At 48.2% G+C, this 13,050-nt stretch overlaps 1 protein-coding gene across 2 annotated transcripts in view; it reads right to left on the bottom strand.

The window, feature by feature from the left end:
• Positions 1-8,622, bottom strand: part of PKP1 (plakophilin 1) — a 39,926-nt gene extending 31,304 nt beyond the window's left edge. For both annotated transcript variants that reach the window (XM_026053215.1, XM_026053216.1), the window contains exons 1-2: positions 8,421-8,622; positions 1,273-1,373 (exon numbers count right to left, since the gene is read on the bottom strand). In XM_026053215.1, coding sequence (XP_025909000.1) covers positions 1,273-1,373; positions 8,421-8,622 — 303 coding nt within the window. The remainder of the gene's footprint in view (positions 1-1,272; positions 1,374-8,420) is intronic.
• Between the last annotated feature and the right edge of the window lie 4,428 nt (positions 8,623-13,050).

Genomic DNA, 13,050 nt, shown 5'->3' with positions numbered 1-13,050 from the left:
ACCAGCTCAACAAAATATAGTGAAACCAGCTGACAGACAGAGTGCAGGTCAAAATTGCAAAGCCTGGCCAGTGCTTCCAGTCCTTCCTACTGAAGATGATGGAAGTAGGAAGATAACACAGCAATGCAAACCTAGCCAGTGACATTATGTCTGCCTTGAAGCTACACTGTGGCCATTAACAAAGACGACAGACAAATCTTTCTGCAGCTGAGGAATGCTGAAGCTATGAACAAGGAGAGGAGTTGGCAGCTAGCAGGAAAAGCATCACTCTGTGCTTGAAGCCAGCATAAGCACCTCTGCTGGTGCAGCCCTTTGATAGTTGAAAGAACTGCTTTACAGCTCCTAAAGTTAGTCAGTCCACAGCGGTTGAAAGGAGCCTTTTCTTCTTCCCATATTAAACTCTCAGATCTGTGAGTTCTTTCTACATTACAACTGATAGAGAGCAAGGAAGAACATCATACAGGACAAAGGTGGAGAGAAAACAYGAGTTATCTCAACAGACATTGGAGTGATTTGAAGAACTGGTGATTCTCAGTGCACTGAAAGTCTGTCATCAAGGACAAGACCAGGACCTTTGTGGAATGCATAAGCTCAGACCACGCAAAGACAAGCACAGTCTTTTTTTTTTCTTTCTTTTTTTTTCCTGACAATCTATAGTGTATTCTTTAGAAATCACCCTGGGAGAAGTGCAACACATCTTTTCCAAGTTCACAGAATAGCGTAAGAGTCTGCATTGGCATTTAGATTTGGAACAGCCACACGATTACAAGGCTAACCCACTGATGATCCCCACTGAACCACATCGGTCTTGTAGACATAGCAGTTTTGGTGCATGTGAACAGATTCTTTTTGGAGAAAACGAAACTGGAAACTGTTACAAGTGAGCTATGGACGTGCAAACTTTGGACGTGCAACCTTTAACTAAAACATAAGAATCTGAACCTGCGACCAGTCTTTCAGATAGCTTCAAATCATTGGGGGAATGTGTTGTGGGAATATGCAGTCCCCTAGACCAAACTATATCTCATCCACAGTAAAATCTCCAATTACATACTGAGCAGATACAGAATTTTCCATGCTGGTTGCTGTGATCTACTGATCCTCTCCTATTGCACTGAATTACTGGCTAAAATCGACATAGCTATGGATAATCTCTCATTCATGTTTCCTAAGTGCCATTAACTTACTACCTGACTCCTCCTGCGGGAGGCTGCTTTCTGTCTATGCTACCTCAAGAGTATGCCACAGTTCCCAGATAAAAGAATTTCTTACCGGATAGCCCCAGTTGCTGTTTCCTGTTTGGGTTTTGGCATAATAGCTGCCCCGGGATGTCCCATAGCCATAACCATCAGCTAGACTATCGTACATGGAACCTGTAAATAAAAAACACTGTTAGGAGGAGAAAGAAGACCGGCAAGTATCCCTGTAGAGCTTAAAGCTCTTTTTCTCCAGTGAGGCTAGTCTTTTCTACTCGTTACTGAAGGATGATGGAGTTAGAAAGTTTAACAGGAACATAGAAAAGAAAGTCAGTGAGTGAGGCTTTGCCAGGCCAGCAACTCAGAGATGTTTATTCCAGAAGGGCTCTCAGAAACTCCGGCTCACAGACTGAGCGACAGCCTAAGGACTTCAGCACAAAAGACTAAGTGTCATAAAGGCTAAAAGGGACGACAGCAGACAACATCAAAGGCATGGCCAATATCTTCGTTTTTTGCTATATGAAAAGAATGAGATGAACCTAGAACTCGTTTTTCTTATTCTGAGTGGGAGGTAAAGAGAATTTGCCCTTTCTCTGAAGGCAAAACCCAYCTCGAGCTTCTTGCCAGTGTAGCTAGGGAGAACCTGCCTTCATGGTCTGAACACTAACAATCTTGTCAACACAAATTTTATGAGCAAGTTTTGTTAAATTCAATAAATTGTAAATAACAAACTTGATCAGTAAATGATGATCAAGTCTGTTTAACACCTGGGGATCTAAATGCATCACACATTAAATACCAAAAAAATAAAAAGCAAATACCACTGGCTTAAATTTCCATGTCTAGTCTCTAAAAGATCATTCTGGATATTTATATTCCTGTTTCTGAAAAGTACCCAGCTTGATTATTATTTAAAGGGAGTTGGGGAAATGTGTGGGATTACGTCAGGTATGTCTTGCAAAGATGAATATTTCTTGGATCAGGAGGAACCCAACTGCCATCACTATTTCTGGGTGCTTTATTCAGAGTGTCTGGACCCAACAAACCCAACCGTATCAAAATCTCTTACGGGTGACTTTTTCCAGCAGATCTTGGGAGCGTCATCTTTGGAACTTTCTGAAAGTATTTTACTTAGGGCTGTATTAAACATTATGAGCAAAAATGAAGAGATCCCATCTTTTTCCAGGTGGGAATTCCATTGACACTCTTCAGACGCTCCAAAGGGATTCCAGATCATTTAAGTTTCATCTTTAAAAGTTCTCAGTGGTTGTGGGATTCCCCATCCCGTTATGAGGAAGTGCAAACCCTACACTCCAATTAACTTTGAGAGGAACCCCTGAGTGTCTAACAACCTGCAAAATCAGGAGTTACCCGTCCCCAGTTATGCACCAAAACTGGTGGGTAATGTCAGAAATATTCTAATCTCTTTGACTGTTTGATAAGACTCATCTCTTAGATAAACTGGATAAGCTCTACCACAAAGGCCCTGAAGCCACTTAGGTCTTCTACAGCCACTGAACCTTGCAATATATCTAATTTATTGCCTTGCCTTAGGCATCCAGAACCTGTTATGTTGATTTGGTGCGTGGCTAAAATTCTTGCATTTTCTCAGGAAGATCATTGCCGTAGATAAAGTATAAATAATAAGATTTGCTTTCTATTGTCAACAAGAGAGGAGCAACACTGCGCAGAAGACAGCATCTGAGGAATGTCACTGAACCCAAAACAAGCAGCAGCAGTAAACATCATTTTCATCATTTCGTCATTATCATTTTCCATAAACTCTATAGACCTAGTGAGCATTGTTTCAAGATCCCTATGATAATCTCTCCAGTTCTTGTTGATTCATATGTGTTAAGCTGCATAGGACTTGCTGATGACCCTAGACATCAACATGGAGGTACCATCCAGCTGCATCCTTCAGCTAGTGCGTCCCCACCCTGCGATTTCCCCATGACTACCTTTGGGACAGATGAGGACACCAGYGTTGGGCTTGAGGAAAAGCAAGGCAAGGCTGGAAATGATACCTTTGACACCAACGTTTCACCAGATGACAGAATTACCCAATAAAACTAGYTCTGAGTGCAAAGATAGAATAATCTTATGATTTTTGTTTCCTGGGAATTACTCGTTATTGGTCACTTGTTCTGCGTGAACATTGAATAACTGCAGTTTGAAGCACCTGTGAGCATGACACCAGGAGTTTAGCAGTTCCCTTTAACATGCAAGTTTCTCAACACAACTCACAGGCTAATCTGATCCATTTTCCTTCTTCCTCTTATCTCCCGGATCAGTTATGACTGGTCCTCACCAGGCATAGCACTAAAGACTTCTGGATTTAGCCAAAAGACATTTAAAAAAAAAGCCCTCTTAGAATCACCTCTGCTTCTTTTATATAAATGGACCACTACATGCCCAAATTCCAGAAACTAGGCAATTCCTGCAGTATTATGTGCTTCAGTTCCTGAACAGTTGCCATCACTACTAAGAATTTATATAGGCTCACATGTCCAAGGCATTCTGAAGGCACTCTGATGGCTGGAGAAGATACTTTTCCTGCCACCACTAAAGTGAGACTTATTGTTCGGAGAGCTCAGTCTGACAGCCAGGAAGAATCTGCGATCTCCTGATGGAGGTGGCTAATGAAAACGTCAGCTCTATGTTGACCTGCAATTCTAAACTTCTCCACTTGACTTACTTTGAAAGGCGGCTTCGCTGTGCAATTTGCCCTGGAGGAGAGGAAGGATATTCCTGTCTGCAAGCAGCTCAAGGGTAAAGAGCGCTCAGGCTAGACACAGATATTGAGAACATGGGGAAAGAAAAGAGATTGTCCTCTTCAAAGAACATTTTGCAGGAGGTGGAAATGCTCTCTGGAGGAGAGGCCTCCTTGGTGCTGTTTCCTAACTATGTTTACATGTGGGAGTCCTATCTACTGGTGCCAACAGCTGAGCAACTCTTTAGCAGGTCTCTAAAGTGCCCACCTGCTTATGGCTAAACCCAGAGCAGATTTAAAACATCATGCATTAAGAGATGGAATAGGCGGCAGAGAAAACATTGATATTAATTGCTCAGTTGAAGCACAGCCTTCCAGCTATCGTGGTTGTGGACGGAAAATATCCCTCGCTAAAGCTTGTCTAACCAAGCTTTAGCTAGGCTGTCATAGAAAYCTTCTCTTCCATACCCAAATTGTTATGACCCCATGGCATTTCCTTCAAAAGCTGGTAAGTGTCAATCAGTGAGAGAGGTCATAGAGTAAAGACTGCCTGCAACTGCTAGGGATTGCTGGATYTTGCCCTGAGATACTGCAAGCGCCACTACATGCTTGCCTTGCCCTCTTCTTCCTCCCCTTAGGTATTATTGATCATTATGGAGCAAACTCAACCTACTGCAATTTGCTTGCAACTTTTGATGAGCTATTTAGCGCCTTCAGAGGCAGCTTTGACAARCAAAAAGGCTCACGGAGAGGAGAATTGTGTGAGCAGAGCCATTTCTCAAGTACAACAGTAAAAGATGTCAGCTGGACACGTAAGCTAATAGGCAGTTTGTGGCAATGGATGCAGATTAATAAATATTAATCTGTGGCAGGGAAAGGCAAGACAAGAACCAGTCAGTGGTAGTGCAGGCTAGACAAGCTGAATAATAAACTATGCATGACTTTAAAACAATGAGGATGATTAAACATAGGAAAGAAGTGGTAAGAGTAGAAGGCCTGTGGGAAGCATGAAGCAAAGCCTGGATGCCTCCAAGGAGAGAAGTGTTAGTCAAATCCCAGCAGCTGCGTTTCATTCAGGAATGAGAAGTGCAGTTTGGGGTTCTCAGCTATGAGCTAAAGGGTTTCTGCTACTGTAAACAATTCTCCGAAAAGCAAGGCTCATGGAAGAGTGGACAGCGTTCACCGAATCATTTCATACAGAGGGAAGGTTCCAGAAGTCTTCAAAAAACTCACTTTCCTCAAAGTCCGCTAGTGTCTCACTTCAAAGGATTTAGTTGGGATTTCACTCCTCTCAACAGCAGCCAGCAGAGTAAACCTCCAAATCACAACCCAGCCGAGAGACAGACAGACAGAACACTCCTAAGTTCAGGCTTCCTAAGATCTTTTCTTCCTGGTACCTCTTGCTAGCCAGAGATGAGACACTGTTGAAAGTTTTCTTTAGCCAGAGGATTTTGTATAMACTGTTAGCTGGCTGGTGTTTTTATTCAGCTTAGCCTGGCTTTTTTCTCCTGTCATGCCAGAGAAAACTATTTTCTCTTGAAATCTGTGCGTTACTCCCAGATCAGATGGAGCTCTCCAGTTAGCTGTTCACGTGGTGAGCAGTGATGTCCCTGAGGCAGTTCCCACAGATCTGAGAGCCAAGCGCTCTACAGCCATCCTTGGAAACACTCACAGGTTCTGTGCTGAGAAAAGGCCCCTATGACGATGCAGGATTGTGTTCCTTGCACTTGGTTTCCGCTCATTGCCCTACCCCAGTGCACATCAGTTCAGTCTTAGAAGGATCACCTCGCCCTGCAGAGGAGGCATCAATGCTCTGTGGTTTGGACACACACTAGGACACACTAGATCATCAGCCAGGGCTTAGACATTGGTTTTAGTCCCTTGATGTTCTGGATTGCCATTAACTGATTAATATTATGCAGACATTAATAGCAGGATGTTGGAAGGATGTCTGTTGCCCTCTAATGAAACTCCAGATAAGGGTCACTTTAACTCCATTCCTGCTACATGTAAGTAGGGTTTATGCCTGTATGTCTGTGTTTCCATCCTACATACATAGGTAAATATGCTCCAGAAGCTGAGCAAAGCTCTGCTGGGCTCTCCAGTGCCTGTCCAAACTGCAGGAGAAAGTGCAGTGAGAGCTGAACATGGACCAATACCTAACCAGGCACATGTGGGAAGTTTTCTGAATCCAGAAGGAACAACATGCTGGGACATTTCTCAAGGGGCTTTGCAAATTCCCCAGCGTGGGCTGCCTTTGAGGAGCATCTCTGAGAAATCAGGTAGGGATGGGTGTAGCTAATATTGGAGGAGCCTTCAAAGAGGCAGTAGAGAGCTGCAATGTCCCTTATAACTCATAGAAACTTAACTGTGTCTCTTGAGGTGTCATTCATCTCACCTTCAGAACAACAGCAATAAAGAAAACAAGAGAGCACTCTGCTCCTTGAAATCCAGTCTGACCCTCGCACGATGATGTCAGCCCAGGAGAAAAGCTGGAGAAGAAACAAGAACTTCTTGTCCCTTTTGGGAGTCCATCCAGCACCCCATGGTGCTAAGGGGGCAAATCTACCTSTCCCTGGCATATGTGTGTGAGCAGGGAGGCAGCGCCCAGGATCCCAGCACTGGTTGGTGTTCTGCTGTGGGAAGGGGACAGTCTCTGCCCTGTGTTTGGAGGCAGCAGCTGGTTGCTCAGTGGAGTGTGACTCAGCTTCCCGRGGACATAGAAACCAGAGCTACACTTTTCCGAGCAATTCCCTGATATTCTCCAAAGTCTGGGGGACACATTTAAAGTGGGTTTGCTAAGCAAAGAGGAGCACCTGGAGAATTTGCTCCCCCTGACTTCCTCCCAGGAGATTTAACTTGGACACTTCTCCACAGGGACTCTTCTCTTTACCAATCAGACATCTGCCTGCCTGCTTCTTGAAATAAAACTCTGATGAAAAGGGAGACCAGCACTGACTCAATCCTCAACCAGAGCTTCTCTTATCATCCTGGTTTGTATTTTATTTGCATTCTCTGTTGCTTTCCCTTTTGGTGGCTGAATAAAAAAAAAAAGCTCTCTTCACCCACTTGTTCCCCATCCACCCCTTGGAATCTGTGTCCACAAACAAGTCAAATCAAAGAGACCAGTTATCTGCACCCACCGATGCCCTTCATGAGCTATGGCACATTTGCCTTCCCCCACAAAGCTGTTCTACTCTCTCAGCCACAGCAACTGCAATATATATGGCCAGGAGGGCACCTATGGTCCTTGGGGACCACCATCCTGATTCCTTCACCAGGCTGCATATTGCTACCCTGCTTCTCTCTTCAAATCAGCTCAAAATATTTGGACCATGAYGCCTTAACAGCACTGGGTTCCACCTATTCCCCCTAGCGACCCAGCCCTGAGAAGTGGCCTGCAAGACATGGTAGAGTCAGGACCACAGTCACCAAAATTGGTCACAGTCACCCAGCCTTCCAGTAACCACCCCTCGATGCACTGCTCGCTCAGGATGCAGCCGGACGGCTCAGCCCCAACCGCTCAACTTCCTTCACGTCCCCACACTTTCTTCTTCCCAGTGAACTSAGCTCTGCTGGGATTTATCTTCAAAGCACCTTTCTCCAGATGCAAGAAGGACAGTGAAGCCAATCACCTGCCAAGTCCTGTCCCCAAAAAAGTGTTCTGGTAGAAAATCTGAAAAAACTCCAGGACTCAACTGACTGCTTGCTTTCTGCGGCACAAGTCCCTGGCACAGCGGTGGACCACAGTGGTCCCCCCACCCCAACTGACCTGTCTGCAAAACAGATGGGGTTGTCCCGTACCCTCTGAAACACAAGAGGCCACAGCAAGGGAAAAAAAACCTTCAACACCTTTCTCATTCTTCTTCTCTGATCACACCGTGGTGTCCCCGAGACTCGGCTGTCTCCATGCTTCTCTGTAACACAGCCTGGAAGGGGAGGGAAACATGGGGACTCTCCAAGGGGAACCCTGCATTGAGCTGCAGTATCTGCAGCAGTATTAAAGAAGTGACAGCTGAGCCAGAGCTCTTGGCCAGCTCCAAGTTCCACAGCATGATGGAGAAGAGCTGGCCACAGGAGGGGAAGAATCTGGCCAAGGAGCTGACCTGCAGGGACATTCCCAGAGAAAGGATTCACAAAGGCTAGGAAGCTTCTCCGGCTTTAGAGTTAATAGCACCGTGCTGAAACATCCAAGTGCCTCAGGGATGCAGATCAGCTTGGCTCCACTGCGCTCCTGGCTCATCTACATTCACTTTTCTCTCATATCCACACCAGCAAAGGAGTCACTGCCTCCAAAGCCACATCTCATCTTAATTCTTCTGTCCAGTGCAAGAGACGTGGGCATTCCTGGCCAAGGTAACCCAGCAGGTAGGTAACAAGAGACATGAGCTGGTCTGTCCCCCACGAACAAAGCCCCCAACAAGCCCGTGGCCTGGAGCAGGATGACCCTCTARCATCTGCTCCGTGCCCACCAGGGACCCCTTGCTGTCCGCCGCGCTGTGGGATTTTACCTCGGTTGGAGTGGCCCATGCTCGAAGACACAGACGATTTCTGCTTCTGCCGTTTCACCGTCATCATCACTTGTTCTTGGACCCTCTGTTTTCCCGTGCCCTTAGTTTTCAGCTTGTGATCCGAGGGCAAGGCCAGCGTGGAACTGGCCTGGTCTTGGAAACATTCATACGCCAGCGCCGTTTTCAGCGGAGAGTGAAGCATGGCTGCGAACGGGCCTCAGGGCTGGGCGGGGGGACAGAGGGGCTCTGCACTTCACCTGACCGCACGCGACACGAGGCCACCGCGACACGTCTCGCCCTGCGCTTAATCTCCCAAGCCCCTCCTTGCCATACGTCCCGCGGCCGAGGGTGTCTCGGGGCTCCTGCCGGCGGCTCGGCTCGGCGGCGTGTGAGCAGGCACACCCTCCGCCAGACTGGATATACGGCCCTGCCCCTACCCACCCACGCGCGGGGAGCGCGGCTCCGCGCGCTCGCTCGCAGCCCCGCGCCGCCGCTGCGGGGCACGCGGCCCTGCCTCCGCCAGCCGGCCCGGCCCGAGCGCGGGGCACGGCGGCCGCCCTGCCGCGTCGGGGGCCCACGGGCCTGGCGGGCTCGGGAGGGAAGCAGGTGGCCGGGAGGCTGCAGGAGATCCYGCACGGCCCCGCTCGTCTCGTACTTTGTTGTTTCCCTGCGTCTGAACTGGATCGAAATGGGGTTTCTGTGCCAAGAAGCAGGAGATGCCCTTGGTAGTAAGAGGCAGCATGGGCATGGGCAGCAACGCTCCCCTGTGCCTGTGGGTCTGGGTTCTGTCCCTGGCCCTGCTGGGATGTTCTCAGGTCAATCAGCTCCAGTCCTGTATTTGGGGAAAGGTTCCTCTGCCTGCACCAACCAGGGAGTGCATGGGACTGCCTGAGCAACCCTTCAGCTTGGTCCTGGAGCTATCCCTCAGGCCTGCTGACCATGGGATGGGCATGGGTGTTCGTGGTGGCATCACTCGTTGCCTCTGCAGGGCCAGCCCTATGCCCAGGCTCTCCTCCACAGAGAAAATATCAGACATTACACACCGAGCTTTGAATTGGAGGGAAGAGGTTTTGAGGGAAGAAGTTTCTCCCTGCCAAGCCGCACTGCTGTGAACCAGACACCTCAATGCTGGTGCGACCAGTTTCAGGTAACAGCAAATGCTGACAAAGCTTTTGCCAAGCCACAAGAGGCTGATACACCAGGAGACCAGGAGAGAAGGCGCCCAGGGCAGAGGCTTCCTGATGTCCCCCCCAGTCCTGGCTCTCACGGATGTCTGCAGGAGCAGAAGGCCCAGACAAGGGCCAGGAGGAGCAGGTTCCTTGCGCTACTGGAGAGCACTTGTGCAGCTGCTCTCTTGGATGAGGAACTAGTGCTTGGGATCTGGCCACAGGCCTGGTGCTTTCACTCCGGGGCACTAGGTCACTCCTTGAAAGCAGCAGGAAGACATGGAAAAAAATTAACTCTGCTTCCACTCATCAGGTTTCATGTTTTCTTGGCAGTTTGTGAACCCATGTGTCTGCATTTTGGTTTTCAAAGAAACAGCAGTAGTATAAAACCCAAGGTATGATACTGAGGAGCATGGGGGCTGTTCATCTTCCTTTTCTGATGGCTCCGCAATGCTCCTCCAGCAAACTCCAGCACTAGAAACTCAGCATTTATTGATGAGACTCATGACTAGAGCAGCTAAGGGCTAATTACCTTCCGTCCCCCCTCCTCAGGTTTCCTGACACCTCATCAAAAGGATGTGGCACCTTCACTGTCTTCTGGCACCCTCCAGGCTCAGTCCATTTAGACTATGAGCAGAAGAGGCCAGCGGGGAGAGCACTGCCGAAGATTGGGTTGTCAGTGCCTAGTGACRTGGAGGAATATTTTCTGATGCTCCTGGGCCCGTTTTCACCCAGTGGGGATAAGTCTGCATGCTTCCCAGTCAGGGTAAGGAACAGCAGAGCGATATCTGGGTGTTGTTTTCCTGTGTCCTACTTGTTTCTCCTGAAAGCTTGTTATCGATGCCAAGCGATGTTTTCGCAAATCAATGACAGGCTGTCAGCGTCAGATGGCTTCTGAACAACAAAGTGCCCAGGTCTTGCAAACCTGTAATGTCATTTGCCCCACGGCAAGGAACAGCCCTCACCCTGTCCCYGTGCGGGACAGCCAAGTGTTTATCACATCCAGTCATTTACTGGCGGATAATACAAATGCTACGCTCTGGCATCTGCCCTGTTTCATAACTCGCCCAAAACGCTGAGTTGGGCTGCATTTGGGGACAGGGCGCTTATAAAGTCTTTCAAGAAACAATAGTTTCTTTAGGGGTGAGTTTGCACCATCTAGCCCAAGGGAAGAAATCTCCCGGTTTTTGGAAACATATCCCAAACCTGCTTCTAAAAGCTACTTGGACAAAGGAGTTTGTTGCAGCTCTATGCAAACTGCTGCTTCTGCTCTGAATCAGGCACAGTGATGCTCCCTTAGCAGGGCACGGTGAGTGTCATCCCCAGAGAGCCCCACTCAGCACCAGAGTAGCGCACGGCAGCCRGAGTCCTGCACCTCCAAGTGCCTTAAGCAAATTCCCTGTCTGCTTTTCCGTCTGGAGCTTGCAGGCATGGGGACAGCGGAAGGAAAAAGCTGCAAGGGAAACAAGAACCATGTGGAATTTTGAGCACAACTGGCAAAAGACTGGAGAGCAAAAGAGGCACCTGGCGACCTGAGGGGGACCGGAGCCTCAGTTGCGGTCCGACGGCTGCATGTGCACACACCAACCATCGCATGGTGATGCCATGAATCACCACTCCGCACCCCACAGGCTCACAGGGACACACCTTGTGCATCTGGCCTCTTCAAAGCATTTTTGTACGAGTTCCTGGGATTCTTGCCAACTCACTGATTGCAATCAAAGGGCTCGCTGGCCCAATACTGCTCCCAGAGTGGTGTAGGGTTTTCTGTTCAAACTTGTCAGACACTCCTGAATTCAAAGTGTCTACAGATTGCTGTAGAATCTGCCAGGAGAAGATGGCTGGCCACCAAAATTGGTGACAGGGAGCCCTGTGAAGTATTTTAGCTTCTAGGTTTGCTTCTTCTTAAGGATGGATGGTCACCAAGAGAGACAGATGTAAGAGGACTGGGCATTTCTTGTGTTTCTCAGGAAAACGCCGTTCTCCAAGGGGTGACTCAGCCTTGCCCCACCACAGCTGAGACTTCCCAGAGCCTGGCAAGGTTTCTGCGGGAGGAAACCTGCTCTTCAGCAGCACAGCCTTAGTTTCGCTCAGCCTCTCTTGAAAGGCTCCCCTTCTTTCAAACAGGATGGATGGACGGCTCAGGCACAAAAGGGGAACTCGAATGCAGACAAAAATGATCACAGAGTGACCAAGTTCAGGAAAGCCAGGTAGAAGCCTGCTGAGGCAAGTGGACAAGGTATTTCCAAGCAAAATATGTGGCACTGAGATGGATTTTAAGGTTGGTGCAGCAGTAGGACAAAATGACAATAGCACCTATGAGATTTCAAGTAAACCATTGACAAAGTAGGTAGACTTCACTGAGAACCTCCCACGGCAGATGGGAGTTTGTAAAGGACAGGGAATGGTCTTACATGAAGTAAAGAAGGAAAATCCTGATTGCTCTGTGAAAGGGAAGGACTGTGTAATGCTCTATCAGAGCTCGCACGGAGCAGCTGTGAGGCTAAATGACCCAAGATGAAAGCGTAGTGTAATGGAGATAAAGCCTGGAAATTAAGTTAATGCATCATATAGGTATGTCATAATAGAAACAGAGAATAACTTAGTTTGGAAGGGACTGACCCTCTGTCCAGAGTCGACAAGCTTAGACCCAGCTGCTGGGGAACTTTTCCAGATGATGTCTGAGTATCACCAAGATTGTAGGTTCCACAGCCTCTGTTCCCGTATTTGACTACATTCACAGTGAACATTTTTTCCTAGTATCAAAGGAAAATTTCCTACAGTCCAGCTTGTTCCCATTGCCTATCATCCTGTCACAACACACCTCAGAAGAATTTGGCTCTGCCTTCTTGCACCCTCCCATTAGGTAGCTGCAGACAGCAGTAAGATCACCCATCAAGCAGTTCAGAAACGCAGGTCTGCTGCCAAGAGGATGTTTGAGATGAGCATGGAGAGGTTGACCTCCATAACTCTGCCATGCTACTGTCCTACCACATCCATCCTTGTGCACCTAGGGACAAGATCTTGTGGCTTCTTGTCAGCCTCACAGCAAGGTTGTGCATCCATTGCATGCTGTTGTTGCCTGCAAATCCCCCTTGGCTGTGCCCAGAGACACCTGGCCTTGGGCCTGAGGGTGCTTAGCAGTACAGATCCTCTCCATAGGTGCATCTCCCTTCTCCCTTCTCTAGATCTTGAAGACTACCTGAGGACTGAACAGTGGCTATCTTGTTGTTAAATAATTAATGCATTGCAGAACTCCTCCCCTTCACACTATGCCATGCCGAGGAATTCCAGAAAGAGCTGGGGGTAGTTATTGAGGTTGGCATTGGAGGAAGCACATTCGGATGGGGAGAAGACCCCGCGCTGCCTCAGGACGAGCCCCAGGGATAAGCTAAAAGTTTGTTTTGGGCACCATAGGGTTCATGAACATTACCTGGGTGGTGTCCTGCAAATTCAGCCCAGTC

This window comes from Nothoprocta perdicaria, unplaced genomic scaffold (assembly GCF_003342845.1).
Source record: "Nothoprocta perdicaria isolate Ctin4 unplaced genomic scaffold, notPer1 scaffold_97, whole genome shotgun sequence".
NCBI lineage: Eukaryota > Metazoa > Chordata > Aves > Tinamiformes > Tinamidae > Nothoprocta > Nothoprocta perdicaria.
This window is presented reverse-complemented; position numbering and strand designations above follow the sequence as displayed.